At 39.3% G+C, this 21023-nt stretch overlaps 2 protein-coding genes across 2 annotated transcripts in view; both read left to right on the top strand.

Moving 5' to 3' along the window:
* The window catches only part of LOC114868668 (alpha-2-macroglobulin-like), a 13531-nt gene extending 4768 nt beyond the window's left edge, over window positions 1-8763 (top strand). Inside the window, exons 14-37 of the mRNA XM_029172469.3 lie at window positions 1082-1186; window positions 1432-1495; window positions 1677-1822; window positions 2336-2485; window positions 2692-2835; window positions 2959-3052; window positions 3154-3367; window positions 3688-3913; window positions 4155-4281; window positions 4366-4487; window positions 4593-4644; window positions 4743-4826; window positions 4926-5102; window positions 5365-5440; window positions 5671-5827; window positions 5915-5989; window positions 6088-6250; window positions 6336-6523; window positions 6602-6814; window positions 7275-7399; window positions 7487-7577; window positions 7646-7714; window positions 7794-7899; window positions 8546-8763. Of these exons, the coding sequence (XP_029028302.1) occupies window positions 1082-1186; window positions 1432-1495; window positions 1677-1822; window positions 2336-2485; window positions 2692-2835; window positions 2959-3052; window positions 3154-3367; window positions 3688-3913; window positions 4155-4281; window positions 4366-4487; window positions 4593-4644; window positions 4743-4826; window positions 4926-5102; window positions 5365-5440; window positions 5671-5827; window positions 5915-5989; window positions 6088-6250; window positions 6336-6523; window positions 6602-6814; window positions 7275-7399; window positions 7487-7577; window positions 7646-7714; window positions 7794-7899; window positions 8546-8604 (3027 nt within the window). The 3' untranslated portion in view covers window positions 8605-8763. The remainder of the gene's footprint in view (window positions 1-1081; window positions 1187-1431; window positions 1496-1676; window positions 1823-2335; window positions 2486-2691; window positions 2836-2958; window positions 3053-3153; window positions 3368-3687; window positions 3914-4154; window positions 4282-4365; window positions 4488-4592; window positions 4645-4742; window positions 4827-4925; window positions 5103-5364; window positions 5441-5670; window positions 5828-5914; window positions 5990-6087; window positions 6251-6335; window positions 6524-6601; window positions 6815-7274; window positions 7400-7486; window positions 7578-7645; window positions 7715-7793; window positions 7900-8545) is intronic.
* A 1146-nt stretch (window positions 8764-9909) lies between these two features.
* On the top strand, window positions 9910-20731 carry LOC114868649 (alpha-2-macroglobulin-like). Its single transcript, XM_029172437.3, has 35 exons — window positions 9910-10020; window positions 10135-10315; window positions 10410-10566; window positions 10718-10770; window positions 11211-11231; window positions 11389-11560; window positions 11672-11756; window positions 11846-11990; window positions 12120-12237; window positions 12339-12448; window positions 12530-12697; window positions 13699-13926; window positions 14199-14262; window positions 14516-14661; window positions 14787-14936; window positions 15139-15288; window positions 15385-15478; window positions 15590-15737; window positions 15903-16128; window positions 16370-16496; window positions 16643-16764; window positions 16883-16934; window positions 17231-17314; window positions 17414-17590; window positions 17904-17979; window positions 18188-18344; window positions 18426-18500; window positions 18595-18757; window positions 18843-19030; window positions 19122-19334; window positions 19653-19777; window positions 19865-19955; window positions 20024-20092; window positions 20172-20277; window positions 20420-20731. The coding sequence occupies exons 1-35, from the start codon at window positions 9935-9937 to the stop codon at window positions 20464-20466; spliced, it is 4374 nt and encodes a 1457-aa protein (XP_029028270.1). The 5' UTR covers window positions 9910-9934; the 3' UTR covers window positions 20467-20731.
* The last annotated feature ends 292 nt before the right edge of the window (window positions 20732-21023 follow it).

Raw genomic sequence — 21023 nt, 5'->3', positions numbered from 1 at the left:
CAGGCAGGTTTAGTTTATTTACTTTGTATTTAAATAGTGCACTTTGTGCAATTAATGTTTATTTAGTCAGTATAACAGACTTATGTTTGTAACATGTTGAAACTTCTCCTGCAGGTATTTCCACACCTACAAGAGAAGAAAATAACTTTATCATATGTTGCTGGTAGATTTTTCTTTTATTGATACGCCTAAGATTTATCAACAAGTGATCAACATGGAGGGAAAAGTAGGTGTAATATATTTGAGAAAACACACACACCAACTGAATTGTTCTGATTTCCCATTAATCAATCTGTGCTGTAAACAGGTTAAAAGCCGTATATCATAATAACGAGCCCATTGCGGACATGACACTGTACCTGTTTGAGGGGGGATGTGGGTCACCATATTGCTACAGAATCTCACCACTGACAATGAAGGTGTCGCCTCATTCTCCTTAGACATGAAAAACTATGACAGGGACATCATCCTTTGGTGTAAGTACTGTAGAAATCAGTAAAGCTACTGTGCATAATTTGTAAAATAATTCATTATCAATATAAACGCTATCATAATATAGCCTTTAAGGAAAAGTTTTCTACTGTATATACTATTGTACTTCTTTTCATGCAAAAGAATATTGGACGTTGATTTCTTAATAAGGTGTCTAAGGTCTAAGTTCCTAAGTTAGTGGAACAGAACTATTATCTTGAAGACCATAGAGGTCATTACAGATGGCTGTGAACACCAAACAAATGGAAGAAAAAGTTAAAAAATGTTCACTGGCAACCTAATAATAAGCAGCATTATTGGCAAAAAATTACCTTCCTGGAAATCTCCATGCTTCAAAAAAATAGTCAGAACTTAAATATTTTAACCAATTTCATATGAACAGTGAAGTTAGCTTTGAAAAATCAGTTTGTTACGGAATGTGCTTTTCATTATTCATACTGTCTATAATTTCCACATGCATTCACAGGTTAGCAACAAAGCTACATGGGGATACCCCATGTACAGAACAGTTTACTATGAAAATGGAAATCACAGGTTGTCTCTAGCACGGCAGGTGTCTCCTGACCACTAAACAGTCAGCTCCCTGGAGGTAAAGAACAAAGATAAACCACTTCCCTGTGACACAGAGGAGGACGTCTTCATCCAGTACACTCTGGTTGGAGAGACCAAGGGCAACGTGGACGTGATGTATCTGGTGAGTGATGGTCATAATTTGCTTTTAGAACTGCCTGTGTTTCACTTATCAAAATAAAACCAAATATAGTTTACAGGACAAGTTGTTTTCAGGATCTTAGTGATAAACAACTGAACATGAAACCACGTTAACAAAGGGAATATACTGCTTTGAGACTACTTCTACTCCACATAAACTGTATTATAATCTGGATGTGGTCAGGCTTTAGTTTGTCTAAAATGATATTTTACTTTTTTTAATCCCAGGTCTTATCCAGAGGAGCCATTATCATGCAAGGACTGAAAGAAATTAAAGTGCAAAGACAATCAGGTTGGCAAAGTCTTTAGTCATCATCAAAATAAATTGTATATTTTATATAGTAAAGAAGCAAGACACTGGCCTTTGGATATTAAATATTAGGTAGTGTGTTCTGTAAATGACGGTCATAAACAACAGGTCATTTATACAGTATCTCTCATTTTCTGTCTTGTTTTTCTTGTTAATGTTTCAGTGAATGAGGGTGAGGTGTCCTTTAAACTGAAGGTATCTCCAGACATGGCACCAAAGGTCCAGGTTGTAGTTTACGCTGTCCTCCCCAGTGAGACAGTGATCGCCAGCAGTGCAGACTTCACCACAGAGCAATGCTTCAGGAACAAGGTGGGTAAAACTAAAAACATGTTGCAACAACTGATTATGTAAATGTGTAAAGGCCAGAAGGTTTGAAGCACTGAGCTTTGAGTGCTATCCACCCCACCGCTGTTGTGACTCATTCAGTTCACAAGGAAGGTACAGGACTAACTTGAAATACTAGAACAAATCATTTACACTAAAAATCTAAAAAGGCAGATACTAGAGATTTATATAATGATAGGGGTTTAACAGGATGGAGAATAACAGACTCTACTACAGTATATATACTGTACTGTATATAGCGAATTTCAAGCTTGGTCTGGCAACCTAGAACAGCAAGACACTTGATTATTTGAGATGGAAATTACACATGGAGGACTGTCAGTCTGAATAACACATGGCTAACCAAAGTTGTATTAAAAGGGCAGAGCAAAAGGTGAAGGATGCAACACCATCAATGTTGCTGTTTCTGTGTAAAGAAGTGCATGTATGTAAAAGTATGTAAAACACTACACTACAGATGTGTTTGCTGTGTGTCAGGTGTCGTTGGAGTTCTCTCCGTCCTCAGCTGTCCCAGGAGAGGAGACCACCCTGAAGGTGACGGCTGCACCTGATTCGCTGTGTGGCGTCAGTGCTGTTGACCAGAGTGTCCTCATTAAGGAGCCAGGGAAGAGTCTGGATGCAGATAAGGTGAAAGATGAAGATAAATAGATTCAAGCATCCTTTAGTTCTAGTTATGCTTCAGTAACTTACTTAATTTTATTCCTAGATGTTGTAGGAAAGTCTACAGCAGCCAGAGATGTTTCTGTTGTATCCTACTGTATATACAGTATGAGTCGCATCCTCTTTTAAGAGTGTAGTTTATAGCCCCAAATCATATTTTTTTTTTCTTTTAGATATATAATTTGCTGCCTGTCAAAATGGCATCATCTTTTCCACACGGGGTTGAGGATCCTGATGAGTGTCTGTCTGTCAGAATAAGAAGATACATTTTGCCTCATCCTGGACATAACCAGAAAGATGCTTATACAGTGTTTAAGGTACATGTACATTTTCCATAATGATAATGTAACAAACAAAAGGAAAATAGTTGGATATTCATTTAATGTAGTTTTTCATTTAATGGCCCCTCAGTGATGTTTAATTATTGTTGCCTTTTCTAGGACGTTGGACTGAAGGTAGCAACAAACTTGTTTATTCAAATGCCTTCATGCCTCAGGTTTAAAGGAAGAGATTTCTACTACAATCGGTTTAATGGTGACTATTTATGGATTTTGTGCAAAACATTTACTAACTTTACTTTTACTGTATAATAGTGTTGTGTGATTGTGATTTAATATTTTTTGGTTTTGTTTCAGTTTATGGCTATGGCTATGGTGCTGTACCCATGATGCCCGAAATGACAATGGCAGGTCTACCTGGTCCACCTGGTTCAGCTGGTGGGATGGGTTTTGGGGGGCTATTTCCAGCGGTAAATACTGCTCAAGGTGTTGGTGGAAATGCTCCTCCACCAGTTGTGACAGTCCGTACTTTTTTTCCTGAGACGTGGATATGGGACCTGGTGGAAGTTGGGTGAGCTTCTCTTGCAAAGTGTTTTTAATTTTATGAAATAAGATGATGATAATTTAACGCACAATAAGTTATTATAAATTAATTAGATGCCCATAAATGTGTGCTGGTCAGTTTTTAACTACGCGTTTGCTTCAACTTTTTCCTGGGCACATTTTTTTATGATGTCAACATAAGGAGAAGAACATCCGTATGAGTGAACAGTTCTAGACATTGCACAGGCCTGTGCCACAGGAATATTCCAATATGTTTTATTAATCTTGGTGGGAAAGTTTGTTTCCACGTCAAACAGAATTCGTCTCCCTGTGTGTTTTCTGGTGCAGAGAGTCCGAAGAGAAGAATGTGTCCCTCACGGTCCCAGACACCATCACCACCTGGGAGACGGAGGCTTTCTGTTTGTCCCCTCAGGGTTTTGGTTTGGCTCCTCGTAAACAGATCAAGGTCTTCCAGCCCTTCTTCCTGGAGCTCACTCTGCCCTACTCCATCATCCGGGGGGAGAACTTTGAGCTGAAGGCGACTGTCTTCAACTACCTCAGCAGCTGCATCATGGTAATCAGGATTTAAATATGCTTTATCACTCTGACTGTTGGCATTTCAACATGATGTCACAGTGTTCAGAACAGTAGTTTTTACTAATTAATGTTTTGACGCTTTTGTTTTTGCTTCTCCCTGTGAAACATTCTGTTATGAATCATGGGAAATTAATAAATGTGCTTATTTGCAATTGTCTGCTATCTGTCTGAACAGGAGACTGCAGTAAAACTAGCACATTGTTGTGTGTGTTGAACAGGTCACTGTGACTCCTGCCCCGTCTCCACATTACACCCTCACTCCTCTCTCTGGTGACCAGTACACGTCCTGTCTGTGTGGCAGCGAGCGTAAAACCCTCAGCTGGACCATGGTCCCGTCCAGTCTAAGTGAGTGAAACACTCTTTTAAAAGCTGTTGTACGTCTCCTCTGGGATGAAATAATGGAAACAGTGACCTTCATGATCTTTTCAGGGACAGTAAATGTGTCTGTCAGCGCTGAGGCTGTAGCGTCTCATGCTACATGTGACAATGAGATAGTGAGCGTTCCAGACAGAGGTCGTATCGATGTGGTCACCAAATCTCTGATTGTAAAGGTTGGTGCCTTTAAAAAACAGTGCTTGCATTCAATAGGACTGAAGATAAATAAAGAACACAGTGGTGTCTTTGTGTGCATTATTTTCCATCTTCTTCTCTTTGAGGCTGAGGGAACTGAGATAGTGAAGGCCTACAACTGGCTGCTCTGTCCAAAAGGTCAGTATGGCTCAGACCACGTCACTCTGTCCTGGTACAGGACATGTAAGTGACTTTGCTTGGTACTGACTGTGACTTGACTTCCTCTCTGTTCCCAGGAGAGGCTTTAACAGAGGAACTAGAACTACAGCTCCCACAGAATGTGATTGATGGATCTGCTCAAGCTTCAGTGTCTGTTCTAGGTAAACTGACACAACTAGAGAATACTTTTAAGAAAAACAGCCACTCAGATTATCTGTGCTCCCAGTTAAATGTTTTCATGAGTCAATGTTGTGTTCCAGGCGACATCCTGGGCCGAGCCCTGCAGAACCTGGAGGGACTCCTGCGGATGCCGTATGGATGTGGGGAGCAGAACATGGCTCTTCTAGCTCCCAACATCTACATCCTCCAGTACCTGAAGAACACACAGCAGCTGAGCCCAGACATCAAAAAGAAGGCGACAAACTTCCTCACCAGTGGTCAGTTGTTGTGACTTGGTGCTGTATAAATTAGTTGAACTGAACTGAATTACACTGACTTTTAAGTGTCCCATGCTTTCAGTATTACACTGTCAGAAGCCATAAACATGGTCAGAAACATAAAAATCAGTAAAGCACCCAAATCTCGGAGAGGTGGCACTGCAGGATGTCTACTACATGGAGGAATGATTTCACTGTGAAAGAATAGGCAAAAGTATTTTTATTCAATAATAAGCATCTGTTGTTGTTGTTGTGCTGTTAGGCTACCAGAGGCAGCTGAACTATAAGGACACCAACGGTGCTTATAGCACATTTGGATCAGGACCAGGAAACACTTGGTGAGAATATGACTGACGGTCATCAAAAAAATATAATGGTGAACATGTGCAACCTTAGTTATATTACCAGAAATACTTTAACGTGATGATTTTCCAAACAAATATTGTTATTTTCTTGTGCATACAGTATATACTTGTGTTTTACACAGTGATGCCACTTGTGTGATACTTTTTATTTTACATTAAAACAGTTTTTTCTTTTACTTGTTTTTTTTTTACTTTTCCCTCAGGCTCACGGCGTTTGTGATGAGGTGTTTTTCTAAAGCTCAGTCCTTCATCTACATTGACCCAACAAAGATTGAAGAGTCTAAGACCTGGCTGATAAGAAAACAAAAAACAAGTGGCTGCTTTGAAATGTCTGGACACCTTTTTAACAACAGAATGAAGGTGAAGTGAAAGATGCTGATCTTGGTCATTTAATGTAGTTACAGTGTGATGCAGGTCCAGTGATGTGTGAATGCTTCCTCTCTACAGGGTGGAGTCTCTGATGAAGTGACTCTCAGCGCTTACGTCACTGCTGCCTTCTTGGAGATGAACACATCACCTGATGTTTGTTTAACCTTCACAGTTCAAGACTCTTTTTTCTTTTATGTTGTAACTCAAGCAGAAGCATAGCTGTTAATGTATTGGCATTGAATCTGTTCCAGAGTCAGGTGATAACAAAGAGCCTGTCCTGCCTCAAAGAGTCCATCAGTGACCTCAGTAACACCTACACTACAGCTCTGCTGGCCTACGTCTTCACTCTGGCAGGAGACAAGGAGACTCGTTCTCTCCTTCTGCAGCACCTGGACAAAGTCGCATCCAAAGAAGGTGAGTCGTCCTAAAGAACATGAGTCTGACTTCACTGCTGTAAAAGCATGTTTTACTGTATGTGTTGGTTTGTGTCTGGTTCCAGGAGGTTTCCTCTACTGGTCTCAGAGCTCAGTAGAAACTTCAGCCTCTCTGTCTGTGGAGATCAGCTCCTATGTGTTACTGGCCAAACTCAGTGCCTCACCTACAGCTGAGGACCTGGGCTACTGCTCCAGTATCGTTAGGTGGCTGACGGGGCAGCAGAACCAGTATGGAGGCTTCTCCTCCACCCAGGTACTGATCTGTGTCCTATTGTCACATTCTGTGACCAAACTGTAGATGGTCACATAGTGCTTGTGCTTTGTGTTGTAGGACACAGTGGTGGCTCTCCAGGCTCTGGCTCTCTACTCCGCTCTGGTGTTCAGTCCAACAGGTTCCAGCACAGTGACGGTCCAGTCTCCCAGTGGCCAGCTGACATTTGATGTGAACCAGAACAACAAGCTGCTGTACCAGGAGAAGACACTGCAGGACACAACAGGAAAGTACAGCCTGGAGGTGAAGGGCACGGCATGCGCTTCCCTGCAGGTTAGTCAGCACTGGGTCACTTCCTGTGGCAGACATCTTTCAGATTTCTGCTTGTCTAAACAGTCTGATTAGCACTGAATTGTATAGACTCGTGACTTTGCTCTTTCATTTAGGTCACCACCCTTCCATCAGTTCTTGTTGTGCAATAATAATGCTGTCCAATCATCATCATCATATTTTTATATCATATCATATCATATCATATATTTTATATTTTTGTTCAGTGTATTTAAGAATACATCTGTCTTTCAAATACTATTAAGTCAGCTGTGTGAAGTCGAGTGAATATTGGTACAAATTGCTTATGATACAGTGGATTTAACAAGTGACTAGAATAATTTATTGTTGAACTGTAACATAATAGTTTAGTATTTATTTTTATTATTTTATTTTATTATTTTTATTATTATTATTATTATTATTATTTATTTATTATAATTTAATTGTACCTGTTTCCCAGATTTCTCTTCAGTACAACGTCCCCACTCCCACTGATGTCACCACTTTCAGTGTGGAGGTCACACCAGAGATCAACTGCACCATCAAAGCTCACAGACCCAAACTCAGTCTGAAGCTGAAAGTAGTGTAAGTACTGTGGGCAGGACGATGCTTGGTTCTACTGGTTCTGTGCTGGAACCTCACAGAACACCAACATGCTTTATGTGATTACAGATACAGAGGAAAGTTGAAAAGCACCAACATGGTGATCCTGGATATCAAGATGCTCTCTGGGTTTGTCCCAGAGCCAGAGTCTCTGAAGAGCGTAAGGTCTTAGTAGGAGAGTTTTGGATTAATTTCACTATAACCCGACTGACTGTAATCTCCTCACAGCTCAAACGTGCAGACTTTGTGGATCGTGTTGAACAAGAGGAAGATCATGTTCTGGTGTATTTTTCAGAGGTGGGAGCAATTTACAGCAGGATCAAGACAAATTGTTTCCTCGATCTGTGACTAATGTTGTTATGGATTAAACCAACAGTTAGTAAAGGAAACACCACACAACCACCACCTGGACCTTGTTCAGGAGATCCAAGTCCAGAACCTGAAGCCGGCTGTGGTCAAGATCTACGACTACTACCAGCCAAGTAAAACAGACACTCACCAATCCTACACCGCCCTCAACACGTTGTTCCTTTTCGATAGGGAAATTGTCTATTTTTCACCCATGAACTGTTAATGTACATATTTCACTATATTTTCCACATTTAAAATAAGATTTTGTTTGGGTACTGTTGGTGTGCAATAAAAGACTTATACTGTCAGTCTTGCAGATGATACACGAAAACTCATGTGAGTGTTGTCTTGTGTTGTGGAGGTTGTGGAGCTATATTGTAAAAAAAGGTTTCTGGATAGAGGATGGAGACTTTGATCAGAGTCTGATTAAACATATCAACACATAATTAGTTTAAATAAGTTACATCACCTCCTTTTACTGCCTTCAACCACTTCTAAGCTGAAGCGATCCAGCAAGTCTCCAATTCTCTAGCGCAGCATAATGATCTTTAAATGCTGCTCATAAAATTTCATTTAACCTTAATCATGACTTACGTACTGTAGAGTAGACAGTGGGAAATAGCAAAAGCTTTATGGAGGGTCAATGTGAACACCTCATGCTTGCAAACAGTGATGAAAGAAGATAGCGTCACCATAAAAGTTATTTATTTTTCTAAATAAAATTCCTATTCCCGAATTCTTTTCTTTTTAACCTGTTGTCTTTTCTTTTTCTCTCAGGTGACCAAACAGAGACTCAGTACATCTACCCTTGTGCTGCAGGAAACAGTGACCAATAATATGGACATTTCGAAAGAAACACAAGACATCTTAAAACCTAAATTCTGTATTTTTTAGTATTGAATTAAAGTTGGCTGAACAAATGTAGTGTATTCAAATTATTAAAACGTTTAAAACTCATACATTTACATGAATTTAATAAATACATACAATGTCAATGTGTTTCACTTAGTATTCTTTAGATAAATTACTGTAGCAAAAGGATGACCAGTCAATTAAAAAGCCACAATTTCTGCCAGAAGTGCAGGAGCAAACCCTGCCTTTTAGAGCAGTATGTGTGGGTCTACAGCTGCCTCTGTATCAAACAGCCATCATTTCCAAAGGCTATACAGTAGTGAAGGTACTATGTCTTTTAGATTGTAAATGAATAACCATGATAAAAAAAAACGCAGTTGCCATGTAAATACCAGATCTTGTTTATGTTTAATAGTGAAATGCCGTTGTTTGAGGTCCTATACTTCATGTACTTCCTATGTACTTCATTTCATTAACACTTATAGAACAGAGGACTGAGCTTAATTTCAGCATTGAATATGTGTTAGCTAAGTGTGGTTCGTGTGTGTTGTTTGAAAAGGGACCTGATCAATCAACAGAGGTTTATTTATTGCTAAAACCTTTACTTTGACCTTGATCATTAGGACAGAAGTTGTTTTTGTGGCATAATATAAACATCCCTCTGGGTAAAGGGCAGAGTTACAGCTCTCAGCATAAAGTAATGATCTGACCTATTTAACACTATAATTATTGCTGCCATTGTAATTATGGCCAAAAAACTGCAGAAGTCATGTTGTGGACAAATTATTATGTATCAATTTTAATATTCAAAACATTACTCTTAATCACTTTCTACAGCTTTATTCTCTTAAGAGTCGCAGGCATGAAACCTATACCACCAGCCAAATGAGCCTGGACAGGTCACCAGTCCATCGCGGAGCCACATATATAGATAGACTAACCAATCTTACACACACACAGCTATAGGCAATTTAAAATGGCCACTCAAACCTACCTGTACTGTATGTCTTTAGACTGTAGGTTTAAAAAAAACACATGCAGACCCTACCGCCCTGCAATGATACAAACTACAGTAAATGCAACAGTATTTTGACTTAATATATAATATCAACTTAAGGTTTAGAACTGTACCTAAATAAATGATTAAAGGTAGAAATTGTGATAATATTTCATACAATTCTGGAAATGTCTGTTCATGTCTGATTTACGAGAAGCTAGAAATCAAACAGAGGTGTATACGTCAATGTGTCTGGGGCGGGATTCTGTATCAGCAGCTATTTGACACCTCTCCAACAGTAGTAGTCACGGTCAGTCATGGGTCGCCCTCAGGTGCAGATGTGGACATGGACACTGTGTGTTTTTCTGAGCTGGATTTGTGTGGATCAAGCGTTGGGAGAACCGTAGGTTCACATGTACCTTCTGTAATAGCAGAAATGTCACACGTTATGTTTTTAGATGGGTTGTACATCATGTTACTACATAACTACAGTATGTGTGCATGTTTCTGTCTGTAGCCAGTATATAGTTGCCATTCCAGCCGTTCTTGAAGCTGGAGCTGAAACTAAATTGTGTGCGAGTCTCCTGAAGCCCAATGAGACTCTGGTCATGACCATCACGTTAGTTTCTGGAGAAGAGAGAAGAACCCTTCTCAAGCCAACGTCCAGTGAGGAGTTTCACATCTGCACTCAGTTTAAGGTTTTCTGATTTATAATGTTCCTTTTTTGTCTTATTTTGTCTGTAATGTAATGTATAATGGCGTGAACGTTTTTTTTTTTTCACATTTTCACAGGTTCCTTTAGCTGAAAATCGAAAGGTGGTGAATCTTGAGGTGGAAGTCGAAGGCAACACATATTACTCTAAACATGTCAGAAAAGTTATGATCAAAGTCTATGAAGCAATGACTTTCATCCAAACAGACAAACCGCTCTACCTGCCTGGACAAACAGGTAACTACTTGTATATCATGAATAAACACATGTTGCTATTGTTTCTACATACGTAGCAAGTGGCAGCACACATACAGTAATGATGAATGAAGTCATGTGCTGTAAAACATAAGTTCTCATCAAAAGTTAATTTATATGTCATTTCTTTCAGTGAAGTTCAGAGTTGTCACTCTGGACACAAAGTTTAGACCTGCCAACCAGTTGGTGAGTGTCTCACTAGTTCACTAGTTGACCATTTCATGGTTAATAGATAGTATTAGTGATGGAATTAGGCTTAAAGAAACTTGAATTTGCAAGATAGTGGTTAAAAGTGAATGACGTGTGAGTTATGTCACTGACCAACCTGAGTCAGGGTCAGTAGCACCTGAACCTTATTGAGCAAAGCTGAGGTAAATATTTGTGGTTCATTCATAAACAACATTTTGAAACATGTTGGTAAAACTAAAACTTAAAGTGACAGAACTAAATAGTTTACAACTATTTAAGTGTAGTCCTGTGATAAAAAAAAAACTGATGAGTTCAGACTGTGATGGATTTGATCGTCTCTCACTGATTATCGCCCTCATGATCTTTTCACTAAATATACATGTGCAACTAAATAAATAGACACTGATGATATAAATCAGCTTGTCCTTTTTTTACAGTACAATGTCATTGAAATGAAGGTAAGAAAATATACTTTTTTTTTCTTTTTTTACATTGTCTCCTAAACACTAAATCAACGTAAACAGTCATTCAAAAAACATACAGTAATATGTAGTATATATAGTGATGTAACGTCAGACTCCTTTCACGGTTCTTCCAATTGATGTAATTCCACAGGACCCAAAAAATAACCAGATTGGACAATGGCTGAAAAAAACATCCAACGGTAAAATCTTGCAACTTTCTCACTCCCTGATTTCTGAAGCTTGTGAAGGAACCTACATGATCACAGTGTCCATTGATGAACTAGGAATTAAAGTGTATCACTACTTCAAAGTTGGGAAATATGGTGAGATATGTTAGATCTCTGAGTGTAACTTATGATGAAATTTTACGTTAATATAAGATAAAGATTTTTCTTCATAAGACAACAATACAAATAACTGTTTTGCTTCTTCAGTGCTGCCTAAGTTTGACGTAAAAATAGTTGCATCCAATGAAATAAGTATTGCACAGGAAGAAATCAAATTTGAAGTATGTGCAAAGTAAGTTATAGTATTTTCTTTATAAACTTTCAGTAAATGACATTAGATTCTGTCAAATGAGTTGCTGACTTTTTTTTCCATTGAATCAGGTACACGTATGGGCAGTCTGTGCCAGGAAACGTTCAAATGGAGGTCTGTCGACCGATATACACCTATATTGTTGGTACTCATGTATTTTCTCCCGAACATCCAGAGGGCGAGGTAATCGCTCCCTGCTACAAAGAAACAAAGCAGGTAAAATGTAGTGTCCTTATATCTGATGTAGCAATAAGTCACACATTTTTAATTTCTTTAGCCTTAAACGTTTATAATTTTAATGTAACCATGAAATATTTCAACTTATTATTTGATGTTTTGTACTAGACGGAAAAGACAGGCTGCGCTACCTTTACATTAAAGATGTCAACTTTTACAAAAGTTGACCACAAGGTGCTTGAAGACGTCCTGGATGTCCGTGCCAGCGTGGAAGAGGAGGGAACAGGCAGGTTTAGTTTATTTAACTAAATGCAGTTTGTGTAATTAATGTTTATTTAGTCAATATAACAGACTTATGTTTGCAACATGTTGAAACTTCACCTGCAGGTTTTTCACACCAACAAGAGAAGAAAATATCTTTATCATATGTTGCTGGTAGATTTTCTTTTATTGATACGCCCAAGATTTATCAACAAGGATCAAACGTGGAGGGAAAAGTAGGTTTAGCATATTTAAGAAAATACAAAGTCCAACTGAATTATTTTAATTTCTTACTATTAAAACTCTGCTGTCAATAGGTTAAAGCTTCGTATCATAATACCAAACCCATTGCTGGCATGACACTGTACCTGTTTGAGGGGGAAAGTTGGCCATTACACCTGCTACAAACTCTGACTGCTGACAGTGAAGGTGTCGCCTCATTCTCGTTAAACATGACAAACTACAACAGGGACATCGCCCTCCACGTAAGTACTATAGAAATCAATAAAGCTACATAATGTCATGAATAATACATTATTAGTAGAAAACGCTTTTATAGGTAAAAGCCTTTAAGCTTCAGAAATATCTGCTTGTTGTTTCATTTTTTTCTTGAAGCTTAAACAGGTGAATGTGAAAATAAAATAAATATTGATTCGAGGAAAAAAAAGAAAAAAGAAACAAAAACAGAAAGAAAAAGAAAAGAAAAATTTATTATTATATATTTACAAATTAATTTTTTTCTTACATAATCTTTGTCCTTCGTTCTAAAATAATCTGGACACAAATGTTATTATCTATTTATGAGGTTGGCCTAGAAAATCTGTGAAACACCACAACTCAAATAGTTTTATTTTATAGTATTATACAGAATAATTTATATATATATATATATATATATATATATATATATATATACACACACATACACACACACTCCATTCTCACCCCTCCGCGGGTGGTCTCATCCACTTTCCAAGCTCGATCCTCTACCAGAGGCCAGGGAGCTTGAGGGTTCTGCACAGTATCCTTGCTTTTCCTAGGACTGCACTTTTCTGGACTGAGATGTCGGATTTTATTCCAGGGATCTGTTGTAGCCACTCCTCCAGTTTGGGGGTCACTGCCCCCAGTGCTCCGATCACCACAGGCACCACTGTGGCCTTCACCTTCCAAGCCTTCTCCAGTTCTTCTCTGAGCCCTTGGTATTTCTCTAGTTTCTCATGTTCCTTTTTCCTGATGTTGCCATCGCTTGGTATTGCCACATCCACCACCACGGCTTTTCTCTGGTCTTTGTCCACAACCACAATGTCTGGTTGGTTCGCCATTACCATTCTGTCCGTCTGTATTTGGAAGTGTGTGTATTTATATATATATATATATATCATGTTTCCAACCTAATTCAGAACCTTAATAGCTCTGTTACTCAACCTGCTTTGCAGTATTTTTTTTTTCGCGTCATACAATTCTTAATTTCCACATGCATTTACAGGTTAGCAACAAAGCTACAAGGAAATACCCCATGTACAGGACCGTTTACTATGAAGATGGAAATCACAGGTTGTCTCTAGCACGGCAGGAGTCTCCTGACACTAAAACAGTCAGCTCCCTGGAGGTAAAGAACAAAGATAAACCACTTCCCTGTGACACAGAGGAGGACGTCTTCATTCAGTACACTCTGGTTGGAGAGACCAAGGGCAACGTGGACGTGATGTATCTGGTGAGTGATGGTCATAATTTGCTTTTGGTAAATGGCAGCATCTAAGAAGTGACTATGTTCACTTATTATAGACCAAATACAGTTTACAGGATGTTTCAGGCGTTTTATTATTACAAAGAACCACATATTAATTAATCAGATTACACTAGTTTCGCTTCACACCTACATTACACGATCCCTTTATTTTATGAATAATCCTCCCTGCAAAGGTTTCACAGTAGTACAATGAACACAGTACAACGTTTCTTTGTATTTTCTCTAATTAATTCCAGGTCTTATCCAGAGGAGCCATCATCACGCAAGGACTGAAAGAAATAAAAATGCAAAACAAACCAGGTTGGCAAAAACTTAATCAGCAAATAAAAATTAATATTTATACAGTACAACAGTAAAAATTGTTTGGGTGGTGCAGTAGTATCACTCTCTACTCACAGCAAGAAGGACCTGGAGGCTTTTCACTAACTGACACTGGTGGCTCTGGGATAATGGATGTATGGTACTATAATCTGTAAATGATGGCCATTAAAACAGCAGGTCATTCATACGATAACTGTTGTTTTTTGTCTCATTTTTCTTGTTAATGTTTCAGTGAATGAGGGTGAGGTGTCCTTTAAGCTAAAGGTATCTCCAGACATGGCACCAGATGTACAGGTTGTAGCTTACGCTGTCCTCCCCAGTAGGACAGTCATCGCCAACAGTACAGACTTCTCCACAGAGAAATGCTTCAGGAACAAGGTCAGTAAAACAAAATAAATAGATTGTTCTTTCTGTAGACAAAGCAGACCAGAAAAAGTGGAGCTTCAAACTAAAATACACTCTAAACTACTAAACTACACTACACTGTGTGTTTGCTGTGTCAGGTGTCGTTGGAGTTCTCTCCGTCCTCAGCTGTTCCAGGAGAGGAGACCACCCTGAAGGTGACGGCCTCACCTGATTCGCTGTGTGGCGTCAGTGCTGTTGACCAGAGTGTCCTCATTCAGGAGCCAGGGAAGAGTCTGGATGCAGATAAGGTGAAAGATGGAGACAAACTCAGATAAAAGTATCCTTATGTTTTAGTCATTTTTGTCATTTTGTTAACGTTTTTCTATTCTATAATTCTAAATACAATATGAATCATATCCTTTCTATTGCTCAAAATAAAAAATAAACGAGTCTTAAATCCACAAACCAAAGGATTTAAAGTTTATATCTTTATAACCATATTTTTTTCAGATATTTGATTTGCTGCCTGTCAAAAAAGCTTCATCTTTTCCATATGGGGTTGAGGATCCTACTGAGTGTCTGTCTGTCAGAATGAGGAGAACTATTTTGGCCCGTCCTCAACATAATCTGGACATAAACGATGCTTTTACAGTGTTTAAGGTATGTTTTTCATGATGGGCAATATATAAAATTGAACTTTTTGGATATTCACATAATGTTGTCTCCCCAGTGATGTTTATTTATTGTTGTTCATAGAATGTTGGACTGAAGTTGGCAACAAACCTGTTTATTCAAATGCCTTCATGTGTCACATTCAAAGGAACACAATTCTACAATAAAATGTTTTATGGTGACTATTTTTGGATCTTATATAAAACATTTCCTAACTTTTATTTATTTATCTTATTTGTGTCCTGTTTGTGATTGATATTCTCCCTAATTAAACATTGATTTATTGCAGGAACGGGGGTGTCAGCAGGAGATCTAGATACATCTGGTAATTGGTATGTAAATAGTTTTGGACGTTTTGGTGTCAATGCGCGTCAACCAATTGTAACAATCCGGACTTTATTCCCTGAGACGTGGATATGGGACCTGGTGGAAGTTGGGTGAGCTTCTGTTCCTGTACAAAGAGATTTTTCACTTTCAGAAATTGGGGGCAAAGTCTTAACAAAGATTGTAGCATTTTGTCTATTGTAGTTTGCACATCTGGGTTATGGAAGTTTGTTTTCCCACCGAACAGAATTCTTCTCTCTGTGTGTTTTCTGGTGCAGAGAGTCTGGACAGAAGGATGTGTCCCTCACGGTCCCAGACACCATCACCACCTGGGAGACGGAGGCTTTCTGTTTGTCCCCTCAGGGTTTTGGTTTGGCTCCTCGTAAACAGATCAAGGTCTTCCAGCCCTTCTTCCTGGAGCTCACTCTGCCCTACTCCATCATCCGGGGGGAGAACTTTGTGCTGAAGGCGACTGTCTTCAACTACCTCAGCAGCTGCATCATGGTAATCAGGATTTAAATATGCTTTATCACTCTGACTGTTGGCATTTCAACATAATGTCACAGTGTTCAGAACAGTAGTTTTTACTAATTAATGTTTTGACGCTTTTGTTTTTGCTTCTCCCTGTGAAACATTCTGTTATGAATCATGGGAAATTAATAAATGTGCTTATTTGCAATTGTCTGCTATCTGTCTGAACAGGAGACTGCAGTAAAACGAGCACATTGTTGTGTGTGTTGAACAGGTCACTGTGACTCCTGCCCCGTCTCCACATTACACCCTCACTCCTCTCTCTGGTGACCAGTACACGTCCTGTCTGTGTGGCAGCGAGCGTAAAACCCTCAGCTGGACCATGGACCCGTCCAGTCTAGGTGAAAGTCAACCATTAAACCTGACGATTTAAATGTTACAGCTGTAAAAAGTGCAGTCCCCATGTCCCCAGTTTTTATATCTGTGAAATCATCAATCTAAATCTGATTAATGTTTTGCAATGTTTCTAAAATGAATCTTTTTTCAGAAAAAGTGAATGTGTCTGTCAGCGCTGAGGCTGTAGCGTCTCATGCTATATGTAACAATGAGATAGTGAGCGTTCCAGACAGAGGTCGTATCGATGTGGTCACCAAATCTCTGATTGTAAAGGTTTGTGCCTAACATTCACCCATTATATCACATGTATTTTAATAATAAGAATATAAATGTTTATTACTGACGGCTTTGTCACACTGTCTGCATTATTTTTCCCTTTCCTTCATTACAGGCTGAAGGAACTGAGATGTCAAAGAACTACAACTGGCTGCTCTGTCCTAAAGGTCAGGATCATTTGACAAACAAAACCAAAAGTAAAATGCATCAAATGGAACAAAAATCAAATAATGTATGATGGTTATAGTCTTCTAGGAAGAGGCTTTTAGATTTTATTTAGATTTTTAGATTTATTTTTTAGTTTTTCATTTATTGGGTGCGTGGATAAGATTGGAAAAATGTAATGTTCATACTCTCACCTACTCAATGCTCCACTGATAATCTGTGAGCTACTGCCTGAATACTTTTTTTAATCATATTACACGTTTCACTGCGTAAGGTTTTCTGTGATGTTTGTACCCAGGAGAGGCTTTAACAGAGGAAGTAGAACTACAGCTTCCTGAGAATGTCATTGATGGATCTGCTCGGGCTTCAGTGTCTGTCCTGGGTAAATCGACACAACTGAAGAATACTTTTAACAAAAACAGCCACTCAGATTATCTGTGCTCCCAGTTAAATGTTTTCATGAGTCAATGTTGTGTTCCAGGGGACATCCTGGGCCGAGCCCTGCAGAACCTGGAGGGACTCCTGCGGATGCCGTATGGATGTGGGGAGCAGAACATGGCTCTTCTAGCTCCCAACATCTACATCCTCCAGTACCTGAAGAACACACAGCAGCTGAGCCCAGACATCAACAAGAAGGCAACAAACTTCCTCACCAGTGGTCAGTTGTTGTGACTTGGTGCTGTATAAATTAGTTGAACTGAACTGAATTGGGCTGACAATGCTGAGCATTCTCAGATTTCCATAGATGATTCCTTAAAGATGACATCAGTCAGCTGTAAATCCTGTCAGTGTGACAGACTGGTAAATAGAGGTTTGGGGGGGTGGATTCTATATTCTCTCTCACTGCCGTATTACAGTACATTTACATCTCTCCCCTATCAATGTGCCATCATATTAACTCCTGTAGGCCTATGATGATGTTTTTTTTTGTTGAAGCCCCTGTTAAACATTTGTTGTTGTTGTGCTGCTAGGTTACCAGAGGCAGCTGAACTATAAGGACACCAACGGTGCTTATAGCACATTTGGATCAGGACCAGGAAACACTTGGTGAGAAAATGACTGACGGTCATCCAAAAAATATAATGGTGAACATGTGCAACCTTAGTTATAATTACTGTACCAGGAAGACACTAATGTCATGACTTACAAACAAAAATGTATTATTTAAATTCATTTTATTCATAGCACGGTGTGATTTCACTTCACTTTACAGTAAAACAGTTTTTTACTTTTTTTTGGTTTACTTTTTCCTCAGGCTCACAGCGTTTGTGATGAGGTGTTTTTCTAAAGCTCAGTCCTTCATCTACATTGACCCAAAAACGATTGAACAGTCAAAGACATGGTTGATTAAAAAACAAAAGAAAAACGGCTGCTTTGAACAGTCTGGATGTCTTTTTAACAACAGAATGAAGGTGAAGTGAAAGATGCTGATCTTGGTCCTATAATGTAGCGTGATGCAGGTCCAGTGATGTGTGAATGCTTCCTCTCTACAGGGTGGAGTGTCTGATGAAGTGACTTTCAGCGCTTACATCACTGCTGCCTTCTTGGAGATGAACACATCACCTGATGTTTGTTTATCTTCACAGTTCAGATAGAACTGCATAATGTTGTAACTCAAGCAGAAGCATAGCTGTTAATGTATTGGCATTGAATCTGTTCCAGAGTCAGGTGATAACAAAGAGCCTGTCCTGCCTCAAAGAGTCCATCAGTGACCTCAGTAACACCTACACTACAGCTCTGCTGGCCTACGTCTTCACTCTGGCAGGAGACATGGAGACTCGTTCTCTCCTTCTGCAGCACCTGGACAAAGTCGCATCCAAAGAAGGTGAGTCGTCCTAAAGAACATGAGTCTGACTTCACTGCTGTAAAAGCATGTTTTACTGTATGTGTTGGTTTGTGTCTGGTTCCAGGAGGTTTCCTCTACTGGTCTCAGAGCTCAGAGGAAACTTCAGCCTCTCTGTCTGTGGAGATCAGCTCCTATGTGTTACTGGCCAAACTCAGTGCCTCACCTACAGCTGAGGACCTGGGCTACTGCTCCAGTATCGTTAGGTGGCTGACGGGGCAGCAGAACCAGTATGGAGGCTTCTCCTCCACCCAGGTACTGATCTGTGTCCTATTATTATTATATATACATTCGATCTGTGACCAAACTGTAGATGGTCACATAGTGCTTGTGCTTTGTGTTGTAGGACACAGTGGTGGCTCTCCAGGCTCTGGCTCTCTACTCCGCTCTGGTGTTCAGTCCAACAGGTTCCAGCACAGTGACGGTCCAGTCTCCCAGTGGCCAGCTGACATTTGATGTGAACCAGAACAACAAGCTGCTGTACCAGGAGAAGACGCTGCAGCCTATCGCATACAGATACAGCCTGAATGTCAAGGGGAGTGCGTGTGCATCAGTACAGGTTGGTAAACACATATTTTGCATCTACAGAATAGTATTAAAGATGTGTACAGGAAGAATATGAAGTAAAGGGTCACTTGAAATTAGCTTCTGAGTCTTCTCCCATCATATCTTTCTACATTTTCATATTTAAGAATCAATGGTACAGTGTACATCTTTCTTTCAAATACTAGTCAGTCAGCTGTGTGAAGTAGACTGAATATTGGTACAAATTGCTTATGATACAGTGGATTTAACAAGTGATAATTTAATGCTGAACTGTAACATAATAGTTTAGTATTTATTGTTTTATTATGAATAAATTGTACCTGTTTTCCAGATTTCTCTTCAGTACAACATCCCCACTCCCACTGATGTCACCACCTTCAGTGTGGAGGTCACACCAGAGGTCAACTGCACCATCAAAGCTCACAGACCCAAACTCAGTCTGAAGCTGAAAGTAGTGTAAGTATTGTAAGCAGGACGATGCTTGGTTCTACTGGTTCTGTGCTGGAACCTCACAGAACACCAACAGGCTTTATGTGATTACAGATACAGAGGAAAGTTGAAAAGCACCAACATGGTGATCCTGGATATCAAGATGCTCTCTGGGTTTGTCCCAGAGCCAGAGTCTCTGAAGAGCGTAAGGTCTTAGTAGGAGAGTTTTGGATTAATTTCACTATAACCCGACTGACTGTAATCTCCTCACAGCTCAAACGTGCAGACTTTGTGGATCGTGTTGAACAAGAGGAAGATCATGTTCTGGTGTATTTTTCAGAGGTGAGAGCAATTTACAGCAGGATCAAGACAAATTGTTTCCTCGATCTGTGACTAATGTTGTTATGGATTAAACCAACAGTTAGTAAAGGAAACACCACACAACCACCAACTGGACCTTGTTCAGGAGATCAAAGTCCAGAACCTGAAGCCGGCTGCGGTCAAGATCTACGACTACTACCAGCCAAGTAAAAAAGACACTCACCAATCCTACGCCGCCCTCAACACGTGACTCCTTTTTAATAAGGATGAGAACCAGTGTCACTAAAAACAATGGTAAATACAGAATCAAAACTTGTTCTGACCCATTGATTTTTCTTTTTCTCTCAGGTGACCAAGCAGAGACAGGATACATCTACACATGTGCTCTACAATAACATGAAAATTTACATGGAAATTTTCTAGAATTACTCAAAAGATGCATGTCTTTGAATAGACTGAGAATGTGTAATTTTTCATTAATTAGACTGAGCTGGATAAAATGTAGTGTGTTCACTGTTCAGGTCAAACTGATTCCAGTTCCTTAAAAAGTGACTGTATTATTCAAATGCTTGCCTTCTTGGTCTGTTTGTAAACAAATGATTTCTGCATCACTTGCTTCAAATTAATTTTAAGTAAATAAAATGTGAGTGTGTGTGTGTATGTTACTGAATATTCTTTGGCGAAGGCATGACCAATCACTTAAACAGACAGAAGTAACAATAACATTAAGCAATAAATCTAAATGGAGCAACTGTAGCAGGGGTCAATTATAGCCAACCACCAGATTAACCATGCCAATAAAAACATTAAGCATGAAGCATAAATTACCTTTAGAATAAATGATGGAGCCTAAAATAAAACTAAACCAGCATCATTCCACCAATAACACCTGAACCAAACTCATCCTGTCAAATGACAGAGGAAATATAAACAGTCTCTAATTCTAATATGT

The sequence above is a fragment of the Betta splendens genome, chromosome 13 (assembly GCF_900634795.4).
Source record: "Betta splendens chromosome 13, fBetSpl5.4, whole genome shotgun sequence".
In the NCBI taxonomy this organism is placed as follows: Eukaryota; Metazoa; Chordata; class Actinopteri; order Anabantiformes; family Osphronemidae; genus Betta; species Betta splendens.
The sequence above is the reverse complement of the archived record's forward strand: the minus strand, read 5'-3'. Positions and strand labels throughout refer to the sequence as shown.